The sequence below is a fragment of the Hippopotamus amphibius genome, chromosome 4, assembly GCF_030028045.1.
Source record: "Hippopotamus amphibius kiboko isolate mHipAmp2 chromosome 4, mHipAmp2.hap2, whole genome shotgun sequence".
In the NCBI taxonomy this organism is placed as follows: Eukaryota; Metazoa; Chordata; class Mammalia; order Artiodactyla; family Hippopotamidae; genus Hippopotamus; species Hippopotamus amphibius.
In genome coordinates, this window is record NC_080189.1 from 179213141 (window position 1) to 179237972 (window position 24832).

A 24832-nucleotide genomic window follows, 5' to 3' on the forward strand; every position below is an offset into this window, starting at 1 on the left:
GTCCCCCTGCCAAGCTGCCAGTACCAAGAACATGCAGGTGGCCTGAGGCCCAGGACTCTCAGAGCCCACGGCAGATTGCCTCTCCTAACAAGTAAGTACATTCAGAAAGGGAGAGACGCTACGGAAAAATAAAATAAGCTGTTTTAATTTTAAGGACGGATTACTTAAGGTTGGAAAGGCTTCCTGGAGGAGGTGGTTTTGGAAATGAAACCGGAACCATGAAAAGAAAGATCTGGAGACAAAGAATTCCAAGCAGAAGGGATAGCAAAGACTATGTCTCCGCAGGGAAATGGACTTGGTGTGTTACCGAGACAGAAAAAAAGTCCTGTGTGGCCAGAGCACAGTGAACGAGAGGGTTGGTGGGCTGAGAGTGGGGTGTAAGGGAGAGGGGACTGAGGAGAACTCCTGGGTCTACTGGGAGGCCTTTGAGGGAATTAGCAAAGGAACTCCTTCCTCTAGACAGACGTAGCCCCTAACCCATGCACAGGATTCCATGAGAGGAGCATGGCTGGATTTTAACCACATCTGCCTTTCTGGCAGGCACCGTTGTGCAGTGTGCAGCATGCAGCACCATACATGGAGGACCTGGGTAGAGTCATCATCTGCTTGTGATGGAGCAGGGTAGAAATCATAGCTCAGTGCTGGCCAGGATAAATTTGAGATGCCGTTAGCCACCCAGGAGAAGTTGCTGTACAGACAGCTGGATGGGGCCACCTGGAGCTCAGGACAGAAGTCCAGGTAACCTCACTGATCACTACATGCCTGGATGTGGTCGCCCAGGGAGAGCTACAGTGTGATATTTCTAACATGCAGATTTGCCTGTGAGGTGTTTAGTCAGTAGGTGAGACCAGCAAGGTGCCTAGGAATTAAAATTTATGGAGACATTCTCAGGGTCACACAAGTGCAAAGCTGGCACCTGAGAATACATGTCATCTTACATTTTGTGTCTTCTTAAATCTAGTCCTGCTCTGGGGTAATTCAATGGAGAGAGGCTAGTTGGTGGTGCTCGCACAGTTGAAAATTCATTTGGGGAAGAAAAAAAAAAAAGAACCTCAGCCTTTATTTCATACCATATATAAAAACAAAAATATGTCATAGACCTTAACACAAAAGCTATAACTATAAAACTTTGGGGGAAAAGAAAACAGAAAATCTTCATGACCTTGAGCTAGTCAAAGATTTCTTAAATAGGACACAAAAAGCATGAACCATAAAAGAAAAAGAAAGGTCAAGTGGGTTTTATCAAAACTGAGAACTTTCCTTCGAAAAACATCATTAAGAAAATTTAACAAACCACAGACTGAGAGAAAATATGTGCAGTACATATATCTGACAGAGGACATGTTCCCCAAAAACATAAGGAACTCTTACAACTCAGTAATAAAAAGATAATTGATCCAAATCTTTTTAAATGGGTAAAGATTGGAATAGACCCTTCACAAAAGAAAATATACAAATAGCCAATGATGAGCAAGTAAAAGAGAGGTTCAACATCATCAGTCATCAGGGAAGTGCAAATTTAAACCATAATAGTGTACCACTTTATACCCACTCGAATGGCTTAAATTAAAACCAATGAACATATCAAGGATTGGTGAGAATGTGAAGCAACTGGAATTCTCATACACAGTTGTTGGGAATGTAAAATGTACAAACACTTTATAAAATAGTTTGGCAGTTTATTATAAACAGCCAACGAAGCAGTTCCACTCTTAGGTTTTTACCCAAGAAAATGAAAACAAAATGTTTATACAGAGACTTGTACGCTAATGTTCACAGATGCTTTTATTCATAACGGCCCAAAACCTAGAAACCGCCAAGTGCCCAGCAACAGGAGAACGGATAAACAAGCTGGGGCACATCCAGACATCGATGCTTTTCAGCAATAAAAATGGAACTACAGATACATGCAACGTAGGCATGATTCTCAAAAACATGCTGAATGAAGGAAGCTGGACAAGGAAAAGAGTACAATCTGTATGATTCCATCTATAGAAAAATCTAGAAAAGACTAATCTGTAGTCATGGAAACATGATTAATGTTTGCCTGAGGCTGGAGTTGGGGGCTGGGGGTTGGCTTCAAAGAGACAAAAGGGAACTTTTAGGGGTGAGTGGAATGCTCTGTATCCTGACTGTAATCCTGGTTACACGGGTGTGCGTGTGTATCAAGACTTATCAATCTATACATGCAAAATGGGTAGATTTATGTAAATTATACATCAATATAGTGACTTACAAATACTTCAGCTCCAGCTTTTGCTGACAACCAGTCCTCTGGCCCTCCTTGTCACTCTGAGTGTGGTAACGTAAGAATGTTTTCTTTCTTCAAGGACATGGTGATTAAATAGTTCCGTTCACCTCAAGGATATGGTGGGTGCTAACACTGGACTCAAGATTGGCGGGTCCATGCCTGCCCCTTCATTTAGAGATGAGGGAACTGGGGCCCAGGAGGCAGGAGAGACTCATCCAAGGACACACAGCTTGATGTAGGTATTGACTACAATGTGTCACTCGGGGGAAGTTTGAGTTTAAAACACAAAAACAAACCAAGCAAACAGACAGTTTGCCCTGGTCCCATCTCTCTTTTTCTTCAGAGCCAAGTCCAAGGAGAGGTCTGGGTTCCCATGAGCGAGGACAGGTCCACAGGCTGGTAACTGCACAAAACTTCTGTCTGCAGAGCATCTTCTAGAAGATCCACCCGGTCCAAGAACACCATCACCATGAAGCAGTGAGGGTACAGGAGCACGAGCCCCACTCTTCAGCTGACACCACCTCGTGCTGTTCTCCCCACCTTCATCATCGCCCTGCCTACCTGCTGGGGTCCTCGCGAGAACATGAAAACATGGATGTCTGCTTCCAACACTCTTACTGAACCTGGATGTCTGGTCAGTACAATAAGGCAAAGCAAGGAAGTAAACAAAAAACAGATCAGAGAGGAATAAATAAAACGGTCCCTCTTTGCAGATAACATGATTGCCCACATAGAAAATCCCAAGGAATGAACCAAAAAATTCCAAGAACTAATAAGTTCTAGGTCACAGGATGCAAGAAAAACAAATATACAAAATCAATGATATTTTTTATATACTAGCAATGAACACACGGACACCAAAATAAGAAGTATATTACCTAAAAATTTATAATCACTAAAAAAAAAAAAAAAGAAAGAAATGTTTAGGTGTGCATTTAACAAACATATCCAGGCTTTGTATGCTGTAAACCACACACCACTGATGAAAAAAAGAAAAATCAAGGCAGGTCTAAATAAATGGAGAGACATACTGTCTTCGGTATGTCTTTGAACATACTAGATTGGAAGACTCAACATAGTACAAATGTAATTTCTCCCTGACTTGATACAAAATAATGTTTAACCAGCTATCTGGGCATCATGTGGCCCAATCAAGTTGACAGATAACATTAACCACCGCGGTACCTAAGTCAGAATAGCATTACTGTGGGAAACGAGGAGCAGTTAATGGACTAGAACAGACAACACATAAACAGGCCCACACCTGGATGGAACCGGACAAATTTGGTGATGTCAATCCACACCAAACCAAAAGGGCTGGGCTGGTCAATACAAGGGACGGGATAATGGATTATTAATATGGAAAAGATGAAATTTCTTCCTTAACCCATAGCAAAAAAATAATCAGTAAGAAAAGCACTGAAATATGAAAAAATAAAAATTAAAAACTACAGGAGAGTATCTCTATGGTCTCCAGTGGGGAAAGGATTTCTTCAACCAGGGCTAAGTGTAAAGTTAAATATTAATAAACTTTGACTCAATTAAAATGAAGAACTTCTGATATCTCTCTTCTTATAAGGGCACTAATCCCGTTAGGCGAGCTCTACCCTCCTGACCTAGTGACCTAATTACTTCTCCAAAGCCCCACCTCCAAATATTATCAGATTGGGGATTAGGGTTTCAACATATGAATTTTGAGGGGACACAAACTCTGTCAATAAGGCACTGGTCCCATTCCCACAGCAGCCCCCCCAGGGGGCTTCAGGGACATCTGCTTGCTCTCCCGGTCAGCTGTGCGGGAGGCTGGACCAGCTGCAGCATCGAGGACTCGAGCGCAGGCAGCAGTAGGGACACATATGGATCTGCCCTTTACGACCGCACAGGTAACGCACAACCCATTCCCTACCAGGGAGCCCTTCGAGAAGGACAAAGCTCCCAGCTGCTCCTCTGTGGGCCAGCCACCAGGTCTGGGGTGTCACACACACATGCACACACGGGGATAGGTCCCTTCCACCTGCTCTGCTATTGTCCTCATCCTAGTTATCGCATCCGCACGTTTGGGATACTTGTAGAAGGTAAGGAAAAATCAAAACAGAGCCATAAGGTACCAGTTGTGCACGCTGCACACTGTGCAGTCCTAGAAGGCACCAGTCACAGCTTAGTCTCTGTTATTAGCCATGTTACAGTTCATATTTATTGAAGACACTACGGACCAGATACATGATCTCATTAAATTCTCTGGTTCTGTTTTCTTCGTTTTACTTACGACGAAACCCAGGCCCAAGGAGACACTACCTTGCCCAAGCCGCAAGAGCAGAGATAAGATTTAAACTTCCTTCTGCCCAGTTCCAGAGCCCCAGGACACCGGACTCTGGGCGCAGTGTTGGCACCAAAAGCCTGTTAACCCTGATCCTGGCAGGCCAGCCCTGCGAAAGCACGGCTGGCCCCCTCCCACCCCCCGGGGAACTGGGCTCAACAGCACCGGGCAGGGCGCCAACAGCACTGGACCTGGGTTCAGGGGCTTGTTCTTGCACCGACCAGAGAAGCGACCTCGGGTCTCAGTTCCTCCCTCCCGCGCGCGCAGGGAAGCGATTGGGGGCGCTCAGTGGGTTCCACCGAGCCCCGCCCTCGGGGGTGGGGCTGGGAGTGATCACGTGCAGGGGCGCCCTGTTCCCCCGCCCCTCCCCGCCCCGCCCCCAGGCTCCAGGCCCTCCACCCCTTCGCGATCCGGAGTCCAGAGCGCAGAGCCAGCCGAGAGCGCCGCGCGGGCTCGGGATCCGCCGCCACCACCACCCGGCTGCAGAGGTTGGCGTCGCCGCCGCGGGGTTTCGGGGACTCCTGCTCGCTACGTGGCCTTCTCCCGGCCAGCTGTGCGGGCAGCTGGACCAGCAGCAGCAGCAGGGAGGACTCGAGCGCCGGCGGCAGCAGCGACACCATGGATCTGTCCTTTATGGCCGCACAGGTAATGGGGCGCCTTCCACGCGCGCCTCGGCCCGCCAAGTTTGGGCAGATTCGGGGCCACGGGTTCGCGCTCCCCGCCCGGGCTGAGCGCGCCGGCGGGGTTCAGGCCGGGCGGTGCCTCCCGCCGGGGATCCGAGTCCGGGTCCTTTGTCCGGAGCTGGCATCCCTACCTGGTGCGCGCGTCCGGGCGGCGAGAATGGCTCCCGGGGCTGGGGCGGGTTGGGCGCCCTGAGCTCCCCGGGTGGACCTGTGCGAGGGGCCTGGGCAGTGGTCCCCTGCCTACCCATCCCCCACCAGCGGTACCTACCTCCGTTGCCCGGGAGCCCTCCAAGGCAGGGCAGCCCAGATCCGTGCGAACCTGGGTTGGGCAGGCAACCTCGCTCTTCCCCATTCTGTATCTTCCCGAGGCGCCGGGTAATCTGTCACTTGCTGCTGCCCTCGGGCACATCCCACCTCACTTTTCTCCTCTTTGATGGAGACCACAGACTCTGCAGCCCGAGTAACGCGGCGAGACCAGCTATGTGACCAGCCAAGCGCCAGAGCACACCAGTCGTCATTTTCTCTTTTTTTTTTTTGCTTTGTGCTGAGTCTGTAGCCATCAGTGCCCGGCGCGACCATAACTCTTTCCTCGACACAAAACAGGTTCCCAGTAGCAGACAAAAGAGGTGACCTCTCATCGCTTGGTTTTTTCTCCAGGAGAAACCCCTGGAGCTCCGAGCGTGGAGTGATCTTTATGTTTGGTGCCTTAACTCTGGAGCCAGAACAAAGGCAGACGCCTGCTTTCCGCAGCTGTCTGTGGCCTTTTAGAGTTAGATTTTGACTCCAGGGAAGGGCCACCGCATTTGGGCTGGAAGAGAAAGTCCCCATGTAGCAAATTCAGACCTTGCACCTTCTATCGAGTTGGTTATGTTGGGAACCCAGTGGTGGGAAGGCCCCCCAGTTTTCCTCTGTCCCCTGGGCATGTGACAGGGCCCCCACTGGCTGCTGTTTACTTTTCCAGGGAATGGAGTTTCAGGGGACATTTTCCTTTTCCCCCAAACTTTATTATTGTGGAAGTCTGTTTAAAAAGTAAATGTAAAATAGATAGCTAGTGGGAAGTTGCTGCATAACAGAGAGAAACTCGATGATGGGTGATGACCTAGAGGGCCAGCATAGGGAGGGTGGGAGGGAGTTGCGGAAGGGAGGGGATATGGAGATATATGTATAAATACAGCTGATTCACTTTGGTGTATCTCAAAAATTGGCACAGCAGTGTAAAGCAATTGTATTCCAATAAAGAGCTTTAAAAAAAAAAAAAAGTAACAGCAAAATCTAGGCTGTGGGGACAGTGAGCTCCCAAAGCAGGCGTGAAAGGATGCAGAATCCTCAAGTTGGCTCAAGGGAATGCAGATTCCAGCTCTTGGCAGCCTCTTGACAGGTTTTCCATAATGCCAGTTGCTCCCATGAGCGATGCTGGTCTTTTTTTGCCTAATTTTCTGTCTCCTGTTCCTGAACCCATGTTTATAAATATTGTCATATGGACATCATTTTAGAGAGTGGTGACTGTAACTGTGCGATGACTGAGGAGGCTTCACCAGATTTATTTCTAGAGGGGAGAGGAGCTCGCACAATGTCTACCTCTGCCTTCCCCCTCTGGATCCCACTACACAGCTGGTGTTTCCATGGTTACAAGATAAATTGATTACTGCTAACCCTGGGGCTAGCTGGAGCATCAGGAGTTGCTATGGTAACCTGACAAAATAAACTTAGTGCTTTCCAGCACCAATAGGCAGAGCCTGCGCAGAGATTGAGTTCTGTTTTTTTTGTTTACGATTCAAGTTTAATGTGGTCAATTTATTACTGTGGACAGATGTTTGGGCCCTGGTTACATTCTCAGTCCTGGGCTAGCTGTGAAGTGCCACCAAATGGGGAGAGATGCTGATGTTTGCTGAGCATCTGCGATGTGCCAGACATGGGCACTTACACAGTACATCCTTACACATCTGTGATGTTGGCACTGTTATCCCCATTTTATAGATCAGGATACCAGACTTAAGCGAAATGAAACAATTTGCCCAGGGCACACCTTTAGCAAGGAGGAAAATGGATTTCAAATCTGTGTCTGAGGATCTGCAAAGCTGCTGGATTTTCCCCCTTATTGCTTTTCCCTGAGAAAGACACAAAATAAGGGACAGGACGGACATATTTAAAGATGACTTATCTCTCCTTCTCCCTCTGGGAAGTGGTCTTCTTGTGGTGCATCGTACCTAATGGATTTCATTCTAATGTTGCTCTGTACCTCTTATCCCCACAAGGTGAGGAACTTTTACTTCTTCTTCTGTGGCACTTAGCAGTGCTTGGGCGCATGAGTGCTCAGCACATGCTGTGGGTGTATAATGACCACTGTGTGTGACCGAGTTGCTGTCCCCAGACAGCAGAGGGCAGTTTGAGAGAGACATGTGAATGCCTTCATCCACTTGCTCAGCTAATACTGAGTACCTACCTTGTGCCAAGCTCCATGTCAGGCACTGGGACAGGGATGCTGGGGGGACAAAGTTGAATGGGAATTAGATTTTCTGTCTGGATGCTTGCAGAGTAATGGAGGAATAATGGACCAGGCCATTCCAGAAAGGGCGACCAAAATGCCTGGCATATAATAGGCCCTCCACGAGCATCTATTAGATGATTGGATGAGGGTAAGACAAGATGTATGTGCACACAAAGCCATTAACAGGAAAAGACAGTGAATCTGGGGTGTCACATGCCCCCACCCCCGACAAACATCAGTACTTGAGGCTGGGGGTTCTGACAGATAAGAACTAGAGGCAGATTTCCCCTACTGGGCCTGGGAATAAGGGCATTCTAAGAAGATAGGCATGAAATTTCCCTGGCGGTCCAGTGGTTAGGACTCAGCACTTTCATGCCGTGGCCCCCGGTTCAATTCCTGATCAGGGAGCTAAGATCCCGAAAGCCACGTGGTGCAGCCAAAAAAATAAAAAATAAGCAGAGAGGCATGGAGGTAGGAAAGCCCAGACTATATTCAAGAATCCTTCAGGAAGCTGGCGGGTAGAGGGGTGCAGTAAAACTGGGAGAGAGAGGCCAGAGCCAGGTTGTAGAAAGTACTAACTGCTGGGGATGAAAAGTTCATGTTTAATCAGTAAACAGTGGGAACCATTGTAGGTGATTGAGCAGGAATGGTTTATAATTGAAACAGTGCCCTGGGAAAACCCCAGCCCCCATAGAAGCCAGAAGCTGGAGGGATGGATGGAGTCAGAAGTGCACACCTGTTGGACTCATTGATGGAGTAAAAGAGACCATATCCTCGTGACTCCAAAACCCAAGTATCTTCCCTTTCACCAAGTTGTGAAATATGATTCCTCTTAGTGGCTTAAAAAGACCCGGAGAATATATGCTGTTTTAGATAGAGTTCCCTCTCAAAAGCTAAGCTTCAAAAAGACACTCTTCTTGGATGTACAGAGTGGACATCAGTTATCCAGCAAATCCTCTTATGCAGATGTGCCCTCCCTGGTGCACATACATGGGGCTGTGGGTTTGGGTTTAGAAGAGGCTATGGTCACTGAAGATGTAAAGACTCAGCTTGACCCTGAGCCCTGGAGGCACTCAACCACCCTTTTCCCCTCCCTGGAAGCACCCCAGCCCCACTCTACACAGTCCCTGGGCCCCTGGAGATTCTGGAGGGTTGAACAGTAAACAGGGGCATGCATTTTTCTGTGGCCAGAGATGGCCAGGAGGGCAAGGCTTTCCAGACCCCCTGGGAGCTTGGGGGGTGGGCGGAGGGGAGAATCACAGACCTTGAAGACCTATCTCCAAATCCCTGTGTTGTCTGTGAATAGCCTGTCCCCAAAGACGGCCCCAACCATCCCTTCCCTTACTCCCAGATGTATGCTGGCTGCCCCCCATGAGGGGTTGGGGATCTGATTCCCATCCCTTTAATCTGAGCTGGCCTTGACGACTTTTCTGACCAAGACAGTGTGATGTGAGTCACATTCTGAGATTAGCTTGTAAGAAGCTTGCAACTTCCACCTGGGACTCTTGGAGCGCTTGTTCTGGAGGAAGCTCACGTTATGCATGAAATGCAGAGACCCTGAGACCTCCATGCTGCGGGAAGGGAATGAACGTTGAAAGAACCTATTCTGAGCTGGGCCAGCGCAATGAACTAGAGGAACAAGGAGCCCTATTCACCTGTTTCCCAGTTGTAACCCCCCGTAGAACGAGCACGTCTAAGGCATAAGAGCTCGCTCTTATTTTTGTCTTGCATTGCCCCTACGGTGACTAGTCTAAACCCAGTAGTTCCCAAATGTTGCTGCCACTAGAATCACCTGGGAGCCTTTAAGGGTCCTGCTGCCCAAGTCCCTCCCCAGACGCTCATCTGAGTGTGGAGCTGGAAGCTGGCATCAGTGTTTTCTTTTCATCCCCTCATTGATTCCAGTGTGCAATTAAGGTTGAGATCCAGACCTTCAGCCCACACTGTAGGGCAGCCCCCCTTTCTCTTCTCTGGATGGAGCACATCCTTGGCTCTCTGGTTCCTTTTAGGTCATAAAAAGTCATGTCGTCCCTGGAAGTCACTCCTGTATTGATGCAGCAAATTAAAATATTGAGGCCCAGAATAATGGGAACTTGCTCCAAAATTGAGATTCTTGTTTGGGATTACCAGATGCAAACTATTATATATAGAATGGATAAACAACGAGGTCCTACTGTAGAGCACAGGGAACTATGTTCAATATATTGTGATACACCATAATGGAAAAGAATATGAGAAAGAATATATGTGCACGTGTGTGTATATAACTGAATCACTTTGCTGTACAGCAGAAACTAACACAACAGTGTAAATAAAATTAAAAAAAAGAAAAAAGAAAATTAAGTTTCCCTCTTCCTCCAGACCACACCTGCCACAGGTGGGAAATCTGGAGTTGGAGTGGATGCCTTTATTGTTGTCGTGGTACAGACAGGGAGGAAGTGGAGAGGGCAGGTGGTTCGGCTGTCAGGCAGGGGAGCCAGGAGTGGATCCTCATCTGCTGACCACAGACGCGTCCTTCATGTCATCATGCCACCCCCCAGAGCAGTCCAAGTGCTGGGGGGAGGTGGGGTACCCGGGAACCTCCATGGATCAGCTTCAGGGAATCATGGAGCCCTGAGGTACACATAGTATCTTGTTTATGTATGTACATTTTGAAACAAGTTCTTAAAGAAATCTGTATTCGTTTCTTAGGGCGACCTTAACAAATTACCACAAACTGGGTGACTTAAAACAGCAGAAATGTAATCTCTCCAGTTCTGGAGGCTCCAAGTCCAAAGTCAAAGTGTCGACAGGGCTGTGGTCTCTCTCAAGGCTCCCAGGAGGACAAGCCCATGCCTCTCTCTTAGCGTCATGGTGTGGGCTGCTGTCATTGGTGTTCTGTGGCTTGCAGGGATACTACAGTCTCCTCCGTTGTCACCTGACACTCTCCCCGTGTCTCTGTGTCTGTTCTTCTCTTCCTATCGGGACACCGGTCATATTGGATTAGGGTCTGCCCTATTGACCTCATGTTCATTTGATGATATCTGCAGAGATCTTATTTTCAAATAAGGTCACATTCACAGGTACTGGGAGTTAGGACTTCAGTATATCTTTGGCGGAGACACAGTTCAACCTATAATAGGGTCTGAAGATCCCTAAAGAATAAGGATCTTGGTGCTTGTGTTAGTGGCCACTTGTCTTTGAGAGGCAGTGGACAGGTCACTTCTCTAAATCTGTTTCATCATCTGTGAAATGGGGACAAAATGGCCTTCCTCCGGGAACTGTTCATCTAGTCAGCAGACGTTACCTGTGTGTCAGGCCCTCCCTGTGTGGAGCACTGGGGGGCAGAGGGTCACAGGCCCTGCAGGGTGAGACGTGACAGGGTGGAGGTAGATGTAGGTGCCCTGGTAGCCCAGAAGGGGCATCTAACCCAGCTTCGGAGGTCAGGGAAGGCTTCCGGAGACTGGAATTGAGCTGAGTTTGAAGGATGCATAGCTTATGTAGACGAAAGAGGACCTCCCGGCCTGGGGAATAGCATGAAATGGCTTGAAATGGATGGGCTTGAATAGTGTCTCTTGTCAGGAATGAAGGTTGCAAACGGCCATTTGATTGGGCCGTGCGGCAGGTTGTAGGGAGTGGAGGTGAGGCTGGGGGAACCAGGGCCTGGCAGATGGCCTCATGGAGTGGATCAGGGTGGGATGGGGGGCTACGGTGACCCGGAGAGCAGGGGCCTGGCCTGGAGGGGGCACAGGCAGCGGCCCTGAGCTCCAGCAACTCGCCCATGCTGTGCAAACACACAGGCCCGGGGCCGCCAGTGCTTGTGGGTTTTTCAGAAAACTGAAAACTCTGATGCTTAGAAGCAATCTGGATTTTCAAATGCTGGCAGCTAATTAAAAATTTTAAACGAACTGACCAACCATGATGTGAGCTGTTTTAATAATTACTCATCGCTCATCATTTCTGTTACTCAGCGGCTTAAAGCAATGACTTATTTTGTGGGACCAGAATTTGGGAAGAAGTGGGCCAGGCAGGTTGTTTCTGCGCCAGTGGCATCAGCTGGGACTGCTGGGCTGGAGCCTAGATGTGAATCACAGCTTCATGCCTGTGTCTGACGCCTCCGTGCAGCCTGACCGTCCTCTCCTGAAAAGGTTTCCTAAGGCAAGTGGGGCTTCCTCCCAGCATGGTGGTCTCAGGTTCATTGAACTTCTTGTTTGGCACTTCCTTTAGCCTGAAACCAGCATTCCCAGGTGGACCCTGTGAAGCTTCTTATGATTGGAAAGTCCCAGAATATTACGAACTCCACATTCATTTGGTCAAGAAAATCCTAAGGCCAGCTCCGACTTAAGGACAGGGGAATCAGATTCCACCTCTCCATGCGGGAGGCAGCAGTCACATCCAGTGGAGAGGGAAGGATGGATGGTGGACATCTTTCAAGACAGGTTACACCTGGACCAAACAGAATAGGCGTGTGGACTGGATTCATCGTGGGGCTGCCAGTGTAGTAAGTATCTCTAGACTAGACAGATGGGTGTAGAGCTTGACAAAACCTTGTAGATTTCCAAGCCCAGGAGAGAAGTAAGTTATTGTTCAGGGGATAGACCGTAAGTTTATTAGGCTGAACCATGTGAAGTTGCTAATATCTGACCATTCTGACCTACAAAATGACAATTTCATATAGTTCAGCCTAATGGGTACTAACTAGAAAGACAGTAGCTTCCTTGAATTATGGAGGGAAGAAGGGCTGTGGAATATGGGGAAGGGAGTCACTACCTGCTAGGGAGATCTGAAGGGGCTTCCTGGTGTTTGAGAAGCAGGGTCCCAACCCCACTTCTGTCCTCAGCCCAGCTCTTAGACCCTTGGCCTTGCTGTTGGGAGGATACAGTATACCTGGAATATTATGTTCCAGTGGGTTGGTCTCTCTGGAAGACAAGATGCATGGGCTAATCATAGCTGAGATGCTATGTCCCCCTTCTGCCACCCACCCCCCCACCCCCCGGACCTTGGGAGGCTCACGGTTAATTTGCATTTTAATTATTTTTCATGGAGGGGAAAAAAACCACAAAAGACCTCTGGTCAAGAGGCGATTCTGTTATCTCTTGAAATAGTCCTAGCTGTACTCAAGGGCCTGTGGGGGCATTCCAAAAGATTTCCAAGAAACCAGCAGAAGTTTTCCCTCCCCAGAGGAACACAGCACTGCCCAGAGAAATAGAATTCTAGGGTGTCTGGCAGTCTGCTACTTAGAGAATGTTTTCCCCAGCTAGCGACTGCTCCTTTTTCCTTAAGCAAAAAATATCATTAAAATACAAATTGTCTATTATATCAGATGTTTTTAACCTAAGGGCTGGTCTTGGTGTACTTGAATTCCCATTTAAAAGATTTAAATATTTTATCATGCTAGTTAGAGAGCCTCTAATGCTAATTTATATAGCCTCGGGAGAGCATATAGTGCTACGTTTTTTGCAGGGGTGTAATGAGAAGTTAAGGAAGAAGTAAAAATCTGTAGTATGTTTTGTAGACCAAACTTCTAGATAATGTTTTGTTTTGTTTGCTTGTTTGTTTTTAATTTTTATTGGAGTATAGTTGCTTTACGATGTTGTGTTAGTTTCTACTGTTCAGCAAAAGTGAATCAGCTATACACATACATACATCCCCTCTTTTTTGGATTTCCTTCTTTTTTAGGTCACCACAGAGCATAGAGTTCCCTGTGCTATATAGTAGGTTCTCATTAGCTATTTTATACATAGTATTAATAGTGTATGTATGTCAATTCCAATCTCTCAATTCATCCCCTCCTTAGCATCCATACAGTTGTTTTCTACATCTGTCTCTATTTCTGCCTTGCAAACCGGTTGATTTGTACCCTTTTTCTAGATTCCGCATATATGCATTACTATACGATACTTGTTTTTCTCTTTCTGACTTACTTCACTCTGTATGACAGACTCTGGGTCCAGCCATTTCTCTACAAATGACCCAATTTCATTCCTTTCTGTGGCTGAGTAATATTCCATTGTATATATGTACCACATCTTCTTTATTCTTTCGTCTGTTGATGGGCATTTAGGTTGCTTCCATGTCCTGGCTATTGTAAATAGTGCTGCAATGATCATTATTATGGTACATGTTTCTTTTTGGATCATGGTTTTCTCTGGGTGTGTGCCCAGTAGTAGGATTGCTGGGTCACATGGTAGTTCTATTTTTAGTTTTTTAAGGAACCTCCTTGCTGTTCTCCATAGTGGCTGTATCAATTTACATTCCCACCAGCAGTGCAAGAGGGTTCCCTTTTCTCCACACCCTCTCCAGCATTTATTGTTTGTAGATTTTGTGATGATGGCCATTCTGACCAGTGTGAGGTGATACCTCATTGTAGTTTTGATTTGCATTTCTCTAATGATTAGTGATGTTGAGCATCTTTTCATGTGTTTGTTGGCCATCTGTATGTCTTCTTTGGAGAAATGTCTAATAGATCCTCTGCCCATTTTTTGATTGGGTTCTTTCTTTCTCTTTCTTTCCCTTTCTTTCCCTTTCTTTCTTTCTTTCTTTCTTTCTTTCTTTCTTTCTTTCTTTCTTTCCTTCCTTCCTTCCTTCCTTCCTTCCTTCCTTCCTTCCTTCCTTCCTTCCTTCCTTCTTTCCTTCCTTCCTTCCTTCTTTATTTCTTTCTTTTTCTTTTTCTCTTTCTTTTTCTTTCTCTCTCTTTCTCTCTCTCTCTCTCTTCCTTCCTTCTTTCTTTTCTCTTTCTTTCGATATTGAGCTGTGTGAGCTGTTTGTAGATAGTGTTTTGAGTCAAGATATTCCATCTGACTTGGAACAATTGTATCTCACAGAGCTAAGAGAACCAGGGTATCTGGAGGTGGATTACAAATCTCCAGTTGAACACGAATGTTTGTGGAGTACCTGCTGTGTGCTCAGCCCAGCTTTGGGGTCTGAACCCAGCTCCTTGTGCTCTGGGATGATGGAAACCCATCTCTGTTTACTCTGTCCCAATTTTCTCCCCTCAAGATGTCCCTGTACCTTCCCATCATAGCTACCCTTTATCAGATGCTTAGGAGGTACCAGGCAGGCCCTGAGTTGAATAATGCACAGAATCTCACTTCTTAATCTTATGACAGCCCCATGGAATAGGCAATTTTAGGATCCATTTTACAGATAAAAAGAACTGAAGCTTAGAGAGGCAAAGACACTTGCCCAGGGCTCACTGGAAGAATTCAAACCCAGATCTCTGTGCCTCTTCAGCTTATTTTTTTAATCCAGTCTTACAATCTCTGCCTTCTGACTGGAGTGTCTAAACCATTTATGTTTAATGTGATTGTCTGTATAGTTGGGTTTAAATTTATTGTCTCACTGTTTGTTTCCTATTGGTCCCTTCTGTTCATTGTTCCCCTTTCTCTCTTTTATGCCTTCTTTTGGATTCACTGAGAATTTTATATTCTCCCATGTATTTCCTATGCCTGTTTTGTTATTTTACTGGTTGTTTTAAGATTTACAGTATATATCTTTAGCTTATCACAGCCTATCTACAAGTAATATTATGCCATTTCACATGCAGTAAGAACCTTATAACAATACACTTCTATTTCTCCCCTCTCAGCCTTTGTGGTATCACTATTGCACATTTCACTTCTACATATGTTTTAAACCTCATGTTACATTATTTTTGTCAAAAGTCAATTACTTTTTTTGAAAGAACTTTTATTGAGATACAGTCAACAGACAATAAACTGCATACATTTAGAGCATACAATTTGGTATCCCAATCTCCCAACTCATCCCCCCCTCAACCCTCCCCACTTTCCCCACTTGGTGTCCATATGTTTGTTCTCTACATCTGTGTCTCTGTTTCTGCCTTGCAAACGGGTTGATTTATACCATTTTTCTATAGTCCGCATATATGTGTTAATATATGGTATTTGTTTTTCTCTTTCTGACTCACTTCACTCTGTATGACAGTCTCTAGGTCCATCCATGTCTCTACAAATGTCCCAGTTTCGTTGCTTTTTACAGCTGAATAATATTCCATTGTATATATGTACCACATCTTTTTTATCCATTCATCTGTTGATGGACATTTAGGTTGCTTCCATGTCCTGGCTATTGTAAATAGTGCTGCAATGAACATTGGAGTGCATGTGTCTTTTTGAATGATGGTGTTCTCTGGGTATATGCCCAGCAGAGGGGTTGTTGGGTCATATGGTAACTCTGTTTTTAGTTTTGCAAGGAACCTCCATACTGTTCTCCATAGTGGCTGTATCAATTTACATTCCCACCAGCAGTGCAAGAGAGTTCCCTTTTCTCCACATCCTCTCCAGCATTTACTGTTTGTAGATTTTCTGATGATGTCAATTACTTTGTAAAGAGATTTAAACAGTAAGGAAAAGACTTAAATATTTTCCCATATGGCTACGATTTCCAGTGCTCTTTATTCCTTTGTGTAGATCCATATTTCTATGTGCTGTCATTTTCTTTCTGCCTAGAGGACTTTAACATTTCTAGTAGTGCAAAGCGCTGGTGATGAATTCTTTCAGCTTTTGTATGTCTGGGGAAAAAGTCTTTTTATGGCTTTCACTTTTGAATATTTATTTTTTACTGGACATAAAATTCTAGGTTGACTGTTTTTCAGATACTTTAAAGATATTGTTCCATAATGTTTCTTCTTTCCTTGTTTCCATTGAGAAATCTGCCACCCTTTTCTTGTTCCTTCAAACATGATGTGTCTTTTTTTCCCCCTTTGGCTGTGTTTATAGTTTTCTCCTTACTGATTTTGAGCACTTTGGTGATAATATACCTTAGCATAGTTTTCTTCATGCTTCTTGTCTTTAGGGTTTGGGAGCTTCCTATATCTGTGAGTTTATCCTTTTTATTACATTTGGAAAATTCTCTGCCGTCCTTTCTCCACCCCACTCTCAGTTTTAATGAGATATAGTTAACATAACATTGTATAAGTTTAAGGTGCACAGCACAATGATTTCTTACATGTATATACTGCAAGAAAGATTACCACAATAAGTTTAGTTGACATCTGTCACCTCACGTAATTACAATTCTTTTTTTCTTGAGATGAGAACTTTTAAGATCTACTTACTCCCTTAGCAACTTTCGTATATACAATGCAGTATTGTTAACTGTAGTCACCATGCTGTACATTATATCCCCAGAACTTATTTATCCTACAACTGGAAGTTTGTACTTTTTGACTACTTTCACTGAATTCCCCAACCCCTTGCCTCTGGAAAACACCAATCTGGTCTGTTTCTATGAGTTTTTTTTTTTTTAGATTCTACGTATAAGTGAGAGTGCCTTTCTCTGACTTATTTCACTTAGCATGATGCCCTCAAGGTCCATCCAGTATGTCTCAAATGGTAAGACTGCCTTCTTTTTTATGAGTGAATTTTATGTGTACACATATATATGCACACATATTCGTGTATATATATATATATGTATGTATATATCTCATATTTTCTTTGTTCATCTGTAAATAGACACTTAGGTTGTTTCAATGTCCTGGCTATTGTAGATAATGCTGCAGTGAACATGCGGGTGTGGATATCTCTTTAGGATAGTGATTTCATTTCCTTCAGATACATACTCAGGAGTGGAATTGCTGGATCATATTGTAGCTCTATTTTTAATTCTTTAATTTTTGAACTCCCACACTCTTTTCCATAGTGGCTGCAAGCAATTTATATTCCCATCAGCAGTGCACAAGGGATCCCTTTTCTCTACATCCTCTTCAATACTTGTTACCTCTGTCTTTTTGGTACTAGCCATTTTAATAGGTGTGAGGTGATATCTCACGGTGGTCTGAGTTGCATTTCCCTGATGACTTGTGATGTTGAGCACCTTTTCATGTACCTGTTAGCCATTTGAATATCTTCTTTGGAAAAATGCCTATTCAGGTCCTCTGCCCATTTTTAATTAGATTATTTTTATTATTATTATTGAGTTCTATGAGTGTTACTTTATTTCTTTACAGATTTTTCTGTTGCCCCCTGTCTCTTCTCTCCTTTGGAGATTCTGTTTACACATATATTAGGCTGCCTGACATTGTCTCACAGGTCCCTGATGCTTGTTCATTTTTTTGTCTTTTTTTTCTGTTTGTGATTCTTTTTGGGTAGTTATTATTGACATATCTTCACATTCACCAGTATTTTTTTGAATATCTAATCTCTGCTAATCCCATCCAGTGTATTTGCAACCTCAGACATTGTAGTTTTCATGTTTAGAAGCTTAATTTGGATCTTCTTTATATTTTCAGTCCTCTTCTGAACATATTCAATATTTCCTCTAGCTTTCTGAACATATGGAACACAGTTATTACAACTGTTCAGATGTCCTCATATTCTAATTCTTAATCTGCATCAGCTCTGTGCTGCTTTTGATTGATTGCTCTTTCTCCTCATCATGAATCTCATTTTCCTGCTGCTTTGCATGCCTGATAATTTTTGATTGGATGCCAGACATTGTGAATTTCACCTTGTTGGGTGCTAGATATTTTTGTATTCCTATAAATATTCTCAAGCTTTGTACTGCAATGCAGTTATGTTACTTGGAAACAGTTTGATCCTTTTGCGTCTTGCTTTTAAGATCTGTTAGGCAGGACAAAGAGCCATCTTTCGTCTAAGAGTAATATTTTCCCGCTACTGAGGCAAGGCTGCTCTGAGTATTCTACCCAGTGCCCTGTGAATTATGAGATTTTTCAAAACGGCTGGTGGAAACAGGTACTATTTCTGGGCTGTATGGATGCCAGGCACTACTCCCTGTCATCCTTTAAGGTGATTCTTTGCTGCCTCAGGTGTTTTCCTCGCACACATGCACTCACCAGTGCTCTGCTAAATATTTGAGGGGTCCTTCTTCAGATCTGTGTTCATCTGTCTCATCTCCATCCTCTGCCTCATGGTCTCCAGCTGCCTTGGTCTCTCCAGACTCTCAGTCCCATCTCTTCAATCCAGGAGTCCACTGGGCTCTGTCTGGGTTCCCTGTTCCTGCTCCACAGCCTGGAAACTCTTTCCAAGCAGTAAACAGTGTCAATTATAGGGCTTACTTGGTTTGTTTCCCATCTCTCAAGGATCACTCGTTCACTGCCTGATGTCTAATGTCTTGAACACCATTTTCCCATGTTTTGTCTATTTTCTAATTGTTTTCTTTGGGAGGGTAAATCCAGTCCCTGTTACTCCATCTTGGCTGGAAGCAGAATTTTCTTAACCCTGTGTTTTTAACAAGTATATTACCCCTACTCCTTTCCTCTCATTGTGGGAAAGGGAATATAACACTAAATCTGAACCTGGCCCACTGCCTCCTCCTGCCCTCTGTGGAACCTTGGTCTGGCACTTTTCTGTCTCTTCTGAATGCCGTAAAATGTGGGTAACGTACGGAAGCTCACAGGTGAATCTCTGATACCAGATTTAGAAAGCCAGACAGTGCATGGACTGCCCACATCCCTTTCTGGGCTGCCATTGCTATTGAGTTCCTTCAAAGAGTCTTGTGACGGGGTGCTCCATGGGACATGGAGAGAGCTGGGTAGTGACCCAGGTGTCAGGTCTGGCAGCTGGAAGCTGGGCAGCCTATTGAGCAGGGCTGGTTCCCCCAGGCCTCCATCCCAAGCACCTGGACTCAGGGGAGGCTCATTCCCTAGGAGGATGAAAGCGAGGGGGTGGGGAGCAGGTTTCTGCAGCCACAGGCCCACCCAGGGTGGCAGCCAACAGCTGAGACCCTGTTTGTCTTCTCCAGACCCCATTACAGCCCCTCATCCATCTCCTCAGCACGGAGCTCTGGGAGCTGATTAGAAATGTATTAAGGCTTGGCTTCCAGTGGCTTTGAGAGAGACCTGAGGGAGGTGACTAATGAGGTCCCCAGGCCCCCAGCACCCCGCCTCTCTTTGCTGAGCCGTGGCTGTGATGCCTGCATCTCCTGCCTGCTCTCCAACATCCTGCCAACCCTTCTTCCCTCCCTCTGGAGACTCCACCTGGGCCCCGATGCGTATCCCAGTCACCAAATCAATCCGGCAGGGAGGGCCATGCAGGCAGCATACCGTGGGACACCCCCGTGCTGTGTTGGGGGATGTCAAGGAGCCAAAAAAGAAACTGTCACCAGCCTTTGACATCTTTGTCACCCTCACCAACATTGTGTGAGCTCAAATTACATACGAAATATCAACATCAAGCACGCAGGTGAGGCAGGAGCCACCCCAGGGGGGAAGGAGAAGGGGGTCGATGGGTAGATGAACTTGAGCACCTGCTGAGGGCCAGGCTCTGTGCTGCATGATCCCCCGTGAGGGCAGTGCTATCACATGCCCATTTCAGAGAGCCTGAGGGTCTGGCCTAAAGTCACCCAGGCAGGAAGGGCTCAAACAGGCTGAGCCCAGGGCCCAAGGACCAATGGCAGCTGACAGATTGCAGAGTGTTGAAGAGGGAGTGGAGGGGGACCTGAGCCCCAAGCAGGCGTTAGTCTATGTCGCAGACCTCTGCAGCCCAGCCCTCTGTTAGCCCCTGTCTCCCTCCCTGGGGCCTATGTGGGCAGAGTGGATTGTGGCTGAAGCAGTTTGTTCCAAAGCTCAGACAGGCTGGCACCAGAGGGGGAGGCAGCGTCCACAGGAGGCTGAAACAACCAGGGAGGGGTCTGAAGGAGGGGAAGCTTGCTCCCTCTGGAAGTGATCAGCCCTCCCTCCTCCGCTGAGCCCCCGAGGCTCCGTCCTGGTCTCCGTCAGAGCATCCCTGTGTCTGAGGTTCCCTGAAGACAAAGGTTTGTGTCGCATTCATACCGGGATTGCTGCTGCCCAGTCCAGGGCCAGAGCTGATAAATAAGTAATAAATGAATCAAAAGAGAGCAGGGAATGAAAGCATGGGAAAAGCTGGATAGAAAACCTGTGCTGCATCAGCTTGCCAGGCCCTTTCTCCTGGGTCTGCATCTTACCTTTCCCAAAGGTGTCAGTTACCGACAACACCCAGTCCTGCCAACAACACCCAGTCCTGCCACCGGGCCCCACATCCTGTCCCTCAAACTTCCAGACCCTAGCACCCTCCCTTGCCCCCCACAGGTTATCTGCCACATGTGGGGCCCAAGACTAGGGCTTTCCATTTAGCACAAGACAGCCTGTCTTAGCCCTTCCTGCCTGGGTGACTTTGGGCCAGACCCTCAGGCTTTCTGAGACTTGCTGTCCTCCTATCTGAAATGGGCATGTGATAGCCCTGCCCTCACAGGGTGGTCGTGCAGCACAGAGCCTGGCCCTCAGCGGGTGCTCAAATTCATCTACACCACCCGCCCCCTTCTTCCACCGCCTAAGGGCGGCTTCTGCCTCACCTGTGTGCAGGTGACTTCTGACTCGTGTGTTTGCATTGCTCTAGAACCCTGGCCAAATCACCTGGGCAGATCTACCGTAAGGTGCCAGAATCCCGCCCCAACCTTCCTGTGAAGGTTGAGTCACCCTCTGTGTATCTTCATTGATGGGGAGCTCACACCACCTCCCAAGGTGGTAACTTCCACTAGAGGCAGGTAGCCTTGGGCTCAGACATGGTCCTGTCACTGTGTGTCTGGGGAAACCACTCCATCTCTCCAAGCCTTGGCATTCTCAGCTGTGCAGTTGGATGATGGTCATTGTGATAAGTTATGTCAGGATTCTGAGGCTTAAGTATGGTAATGTGGCATCTCGTAAGGGGTCAGTAAATGGGAATCATTCATTATGAGCTTCCCCTCTTGAGTCAAAAATCATCTTCCTTTTAACTCTCTCTGCCCATTGGTCCTCAGAAGCAAGTCTAATGCTGCTTGCACGTGGTAGCCTGTTCTGTAACTGCCTGGGGCTACAGAGAGCACCTGAGATGGGGAAGCCAGATGCTTACGTTCCAGACCTGGCTCTGCCACTCATGACTTGGAGCACCATACTTAACGTTTTAGAACCTCAGTTTCTCTGTCTATTAAATGGAAATAGTAACACCTAGCTCACAGGGTGGACAGGAGAATGAAATGAGATGATGGATGTAAAAGTGTGCACTATGCCAGACTGCACAAATGCCAGTAATAATTATTATGTTTGAATTACCATCCTGTATCCTCCTTCAGCATCATCTCTTTTTTGGGGGGATTAAATGTGGCCATTTCCTTCAACTATTTTTCCAAATTACTCTTCTCTCTGAAATCTTCACCAGGTCAGGCTCTAGTCTGTCAGTCTTCTTATAAATCGGTTTTCTCAGAACAAGATATGATGATCCAGAAGGACCTATGGCCTCCTTGGATCTAGCCCTGCTATATCCATTAATATGGCCACTGGGAGCTGAATCTTGCCCTGTGTAATGCTGTACCTTTGCCTCATGCTAATGGGAGGTCCCTCTTTCCTGAGGGCTGCTGTTCAACCAGTTCTCTCTTCCAGAATTGGTGCAACTGATTTCTTTGAACCTTAGCACAGATATGTCAAGAACGGTGAAGGCTCTGAAATTTTACCTTGCTTGCAAGCTAGCCTGCCACGATGTCAAAGATGTTGACCAAAGATGCGCGACTCACAGACAGAGAGGGCTTTATTGTTCACAGCACAGTCTGCAGCATGAACTTCACATTCACATCAGTGCTTCTGACCCCACAGGTCCCACGGGGCCCAGGCAGAGCAGCCCAGGTGGATTCTGTGCTTGCCTTGGGTTTGTGTAACAGCGAGGATCCCCATGCTTAGGAAACTCGGCTCTTTCAAAGGGAGCTACTAGCCAACCTACGCAACCTTGTCTCAGAGGGAGATATTATTATCTCAGAGGGAGATAATCACCCTGGTCGGGAAACAAATGTGCCTTCTGTCCCAGAGGGGTTGCTGTCTCTTTCTTAGGAGAGAGAGCTTGCTGTATATCATTGCTGTACAAACATTGAAAAGATAGTGCAGAACGAGGCTCTCATGCCTTTACTCAGAAGCGTGCAGAACATGAAGGCCCAAGGAGAATTGTCTCCCAACAGTGTCTTTATACTCATCCCTTGAAACTGCACAGATTTGGGCTTGCATTGCATCTCCCTTGGCCATTCCAGAGCTGTGCCACCTTGGGCAAACTCCTAGCCTCTCTGATCCTCAGCTTCTACAGCCTGAAAAAGGCAGAATTCCTACTTTCCCAAAGTGCTGTAAGGAATTCTCGGTAGTAATGTCCTTGCAGCATCTTCACTGTGCCTGGTGTAGAGCAGACCATGGAGAGAAGGCAGCAGAACCACAGTCACTGTGATTTGATTCTCCTGGTCTTCTTCACCAGCCCTGCCTGACCTAGTCCTCGTGGCTCCAGTCAAATGGGGCAGAGTCACCATCCTGGCCCTGAGCCCATTGGCCAGAGGCGAGGACCTGGGCAGGTGGTGTCAGGAAGCCCGGAGCAGATAGAGCAGAGCCAGGTTCACATTGGCTTCCTGGACCCGGATGAGTCCATCTCTGAGCCTCAGCTTCCCCGTCCATAACATAGAACCCACCTCTCAGAATTGAAGGAAGAACAAAAGGAGATGATAAACACGGACTGTTTGGAATGCATGTGACAGACGCTCAGCAAAGCCGTTATGATGCCTTTTCATTTCAGTAGCCTGAGACTCCCGGAACTCAGTGTGGGGTTAAAGACAGAAGCTTGCTGCCTGGTGAGGAAAGCGGCCATTCTAGCTGCTCCCTGGAGGGAGCTGATTAGGAAAAGCAAAACAAAGAAGGCTGTGGAGTGTGAGCTTGTCTTGCAAGCTCCTTGCAGATCGCTCAGCACGTTGGCAGCACTCAGTAGCAATTTATGGGCATTCCTTCTGTGTTCTGCCTCCAGCAGGGAATACAGAACTAACTGCCCAAGGCATCCTTCCGTGGGGTCCACGGATGAGGAGCCTGGAACTCTGGACACCTGCTCTCTGGCCTTGGCAATGGCTGTTTACTTACTGTGTGACCTTGGGGCGGGGTGACTAACATCCTCTCTCTGGGCTACACTTAGGAACTCATTGTAGCTTGCTGGCTAAGGGTTTGCGATGTAGAGTCAGACAGACCTGGGTTTGAATCCTAAGTTTGAAACCAGCTGGAAGACTCCAGCATGTCATACAGCTTCCTAAGCCTCAGATTCCTCATCTCTGTGATGGGGTAATGACCTTTCCCGCCCCGCAGAGTTCTTGGGAGGATGAGATAAGCCCACGCGTGTGCAGAGCCTGGCCAGGAAGTGGAGCCTATGTTGATGTCGCATTATTCTCTGTTTCTTGGTCTACACAATGGGGTGAGACTGTGGGACCACCGAATGTCTTATTGCCTGAAGAGATGGAAGACTCCTGGAGTCAAGGTCAAAGAATTCTGGTCCAGATTCTCTTTAGCCTCTTCCCGGTGGTGTGTGTCTTGGACGAGTCGCTTTACTTCTCTGCACCGCACCATCAATACTGCCAGCTCATCACGCCTCCTTCCACCACGTATGGTGAAAACACTGGTCCCCATGCCTGGCCTGGGACCCTGATCAGTGCTCAGGGCCCCTCTCAGCTCCGAGCTTGTCAATCAGCGAGGCTGCTGGCTTCAGAGAGCACCCCGTGTATTCAGGGTGCGGCGAGTAGGAAGGTGACACACATGGGACACTGGGTGGGCCAGAGGAGCGCACAGGGGTCCTAAAGGGAGTAGCAGGCAAGTCCCGATGGCTGGAGCTACCCTTGCTCTGTCCCGACCCAAGGATTAGTCCTTGGGATGCTTTTTGGAGCTGCTGGAGTGGCTTAGGCTGGTGGTCCCTGCAGCTCCTGGCACCCCAGTGGCAAGCAGGGTGGACCATCCCATGGGCAGCCGGGGAGGAGCAGCATCTTTTGCAAAAGGAAAATGCTTAGCCTCCTCCTGGCAAATGACGTTTACTGGGTCCTGGGGGAGTGAAGTCCATTTTTTATACTTCTGGTCTGGAAAATTAAGGGGTTGCTCACGGGTACTCTGCGGGGAGGAGCGCAAGACTGCGTGTCCCGGATCCATCGCAGAGGCTCCTTCTCCTCAATTCACGGTACGTGGGTTGGAGGAGTGGCCTTTCCAGGAGCTGGCAGTCTCTCGGGTCACTGGGACCGTGCCAACCATGATATCGCCCGCTGTTTGCCGGGTTCTCTGCTGAGGGCTTTACTCGAGCAGCACAGCCAAGCCTCACCACCACACTCTGAAGTAGAAATTCCAATTCTTCCCATTTTTTCGGACG

The 24832-nt window shown here is 47.0% G+C and overlaps 1 protein-coding gene across 1 annotated transcript in view; it reads left to right on the plus strand.

The window, feature by feature from the left end:
* Window positions 1-661: 661 nt before the first annotated feature.
* The window catches only part of C4H14orf132 (chromosome 4 C14orf132 homolog), a 49661-nt gene continuing 25490 nt past the window's right edge, over window positions 662-24832 (plus strand). The window contains exons 1-2 of the mRNA XM_057732644.1: window positions 662-738; window positions 4952-5213. Coding sequence (XP_057588627.1) covers window positions 662-738; window positions 4952-5213 — 339 coding nt within the window. The remainder of the gene's footprint in view (window positions 739-4951; window positions 5214-24832) is intronic.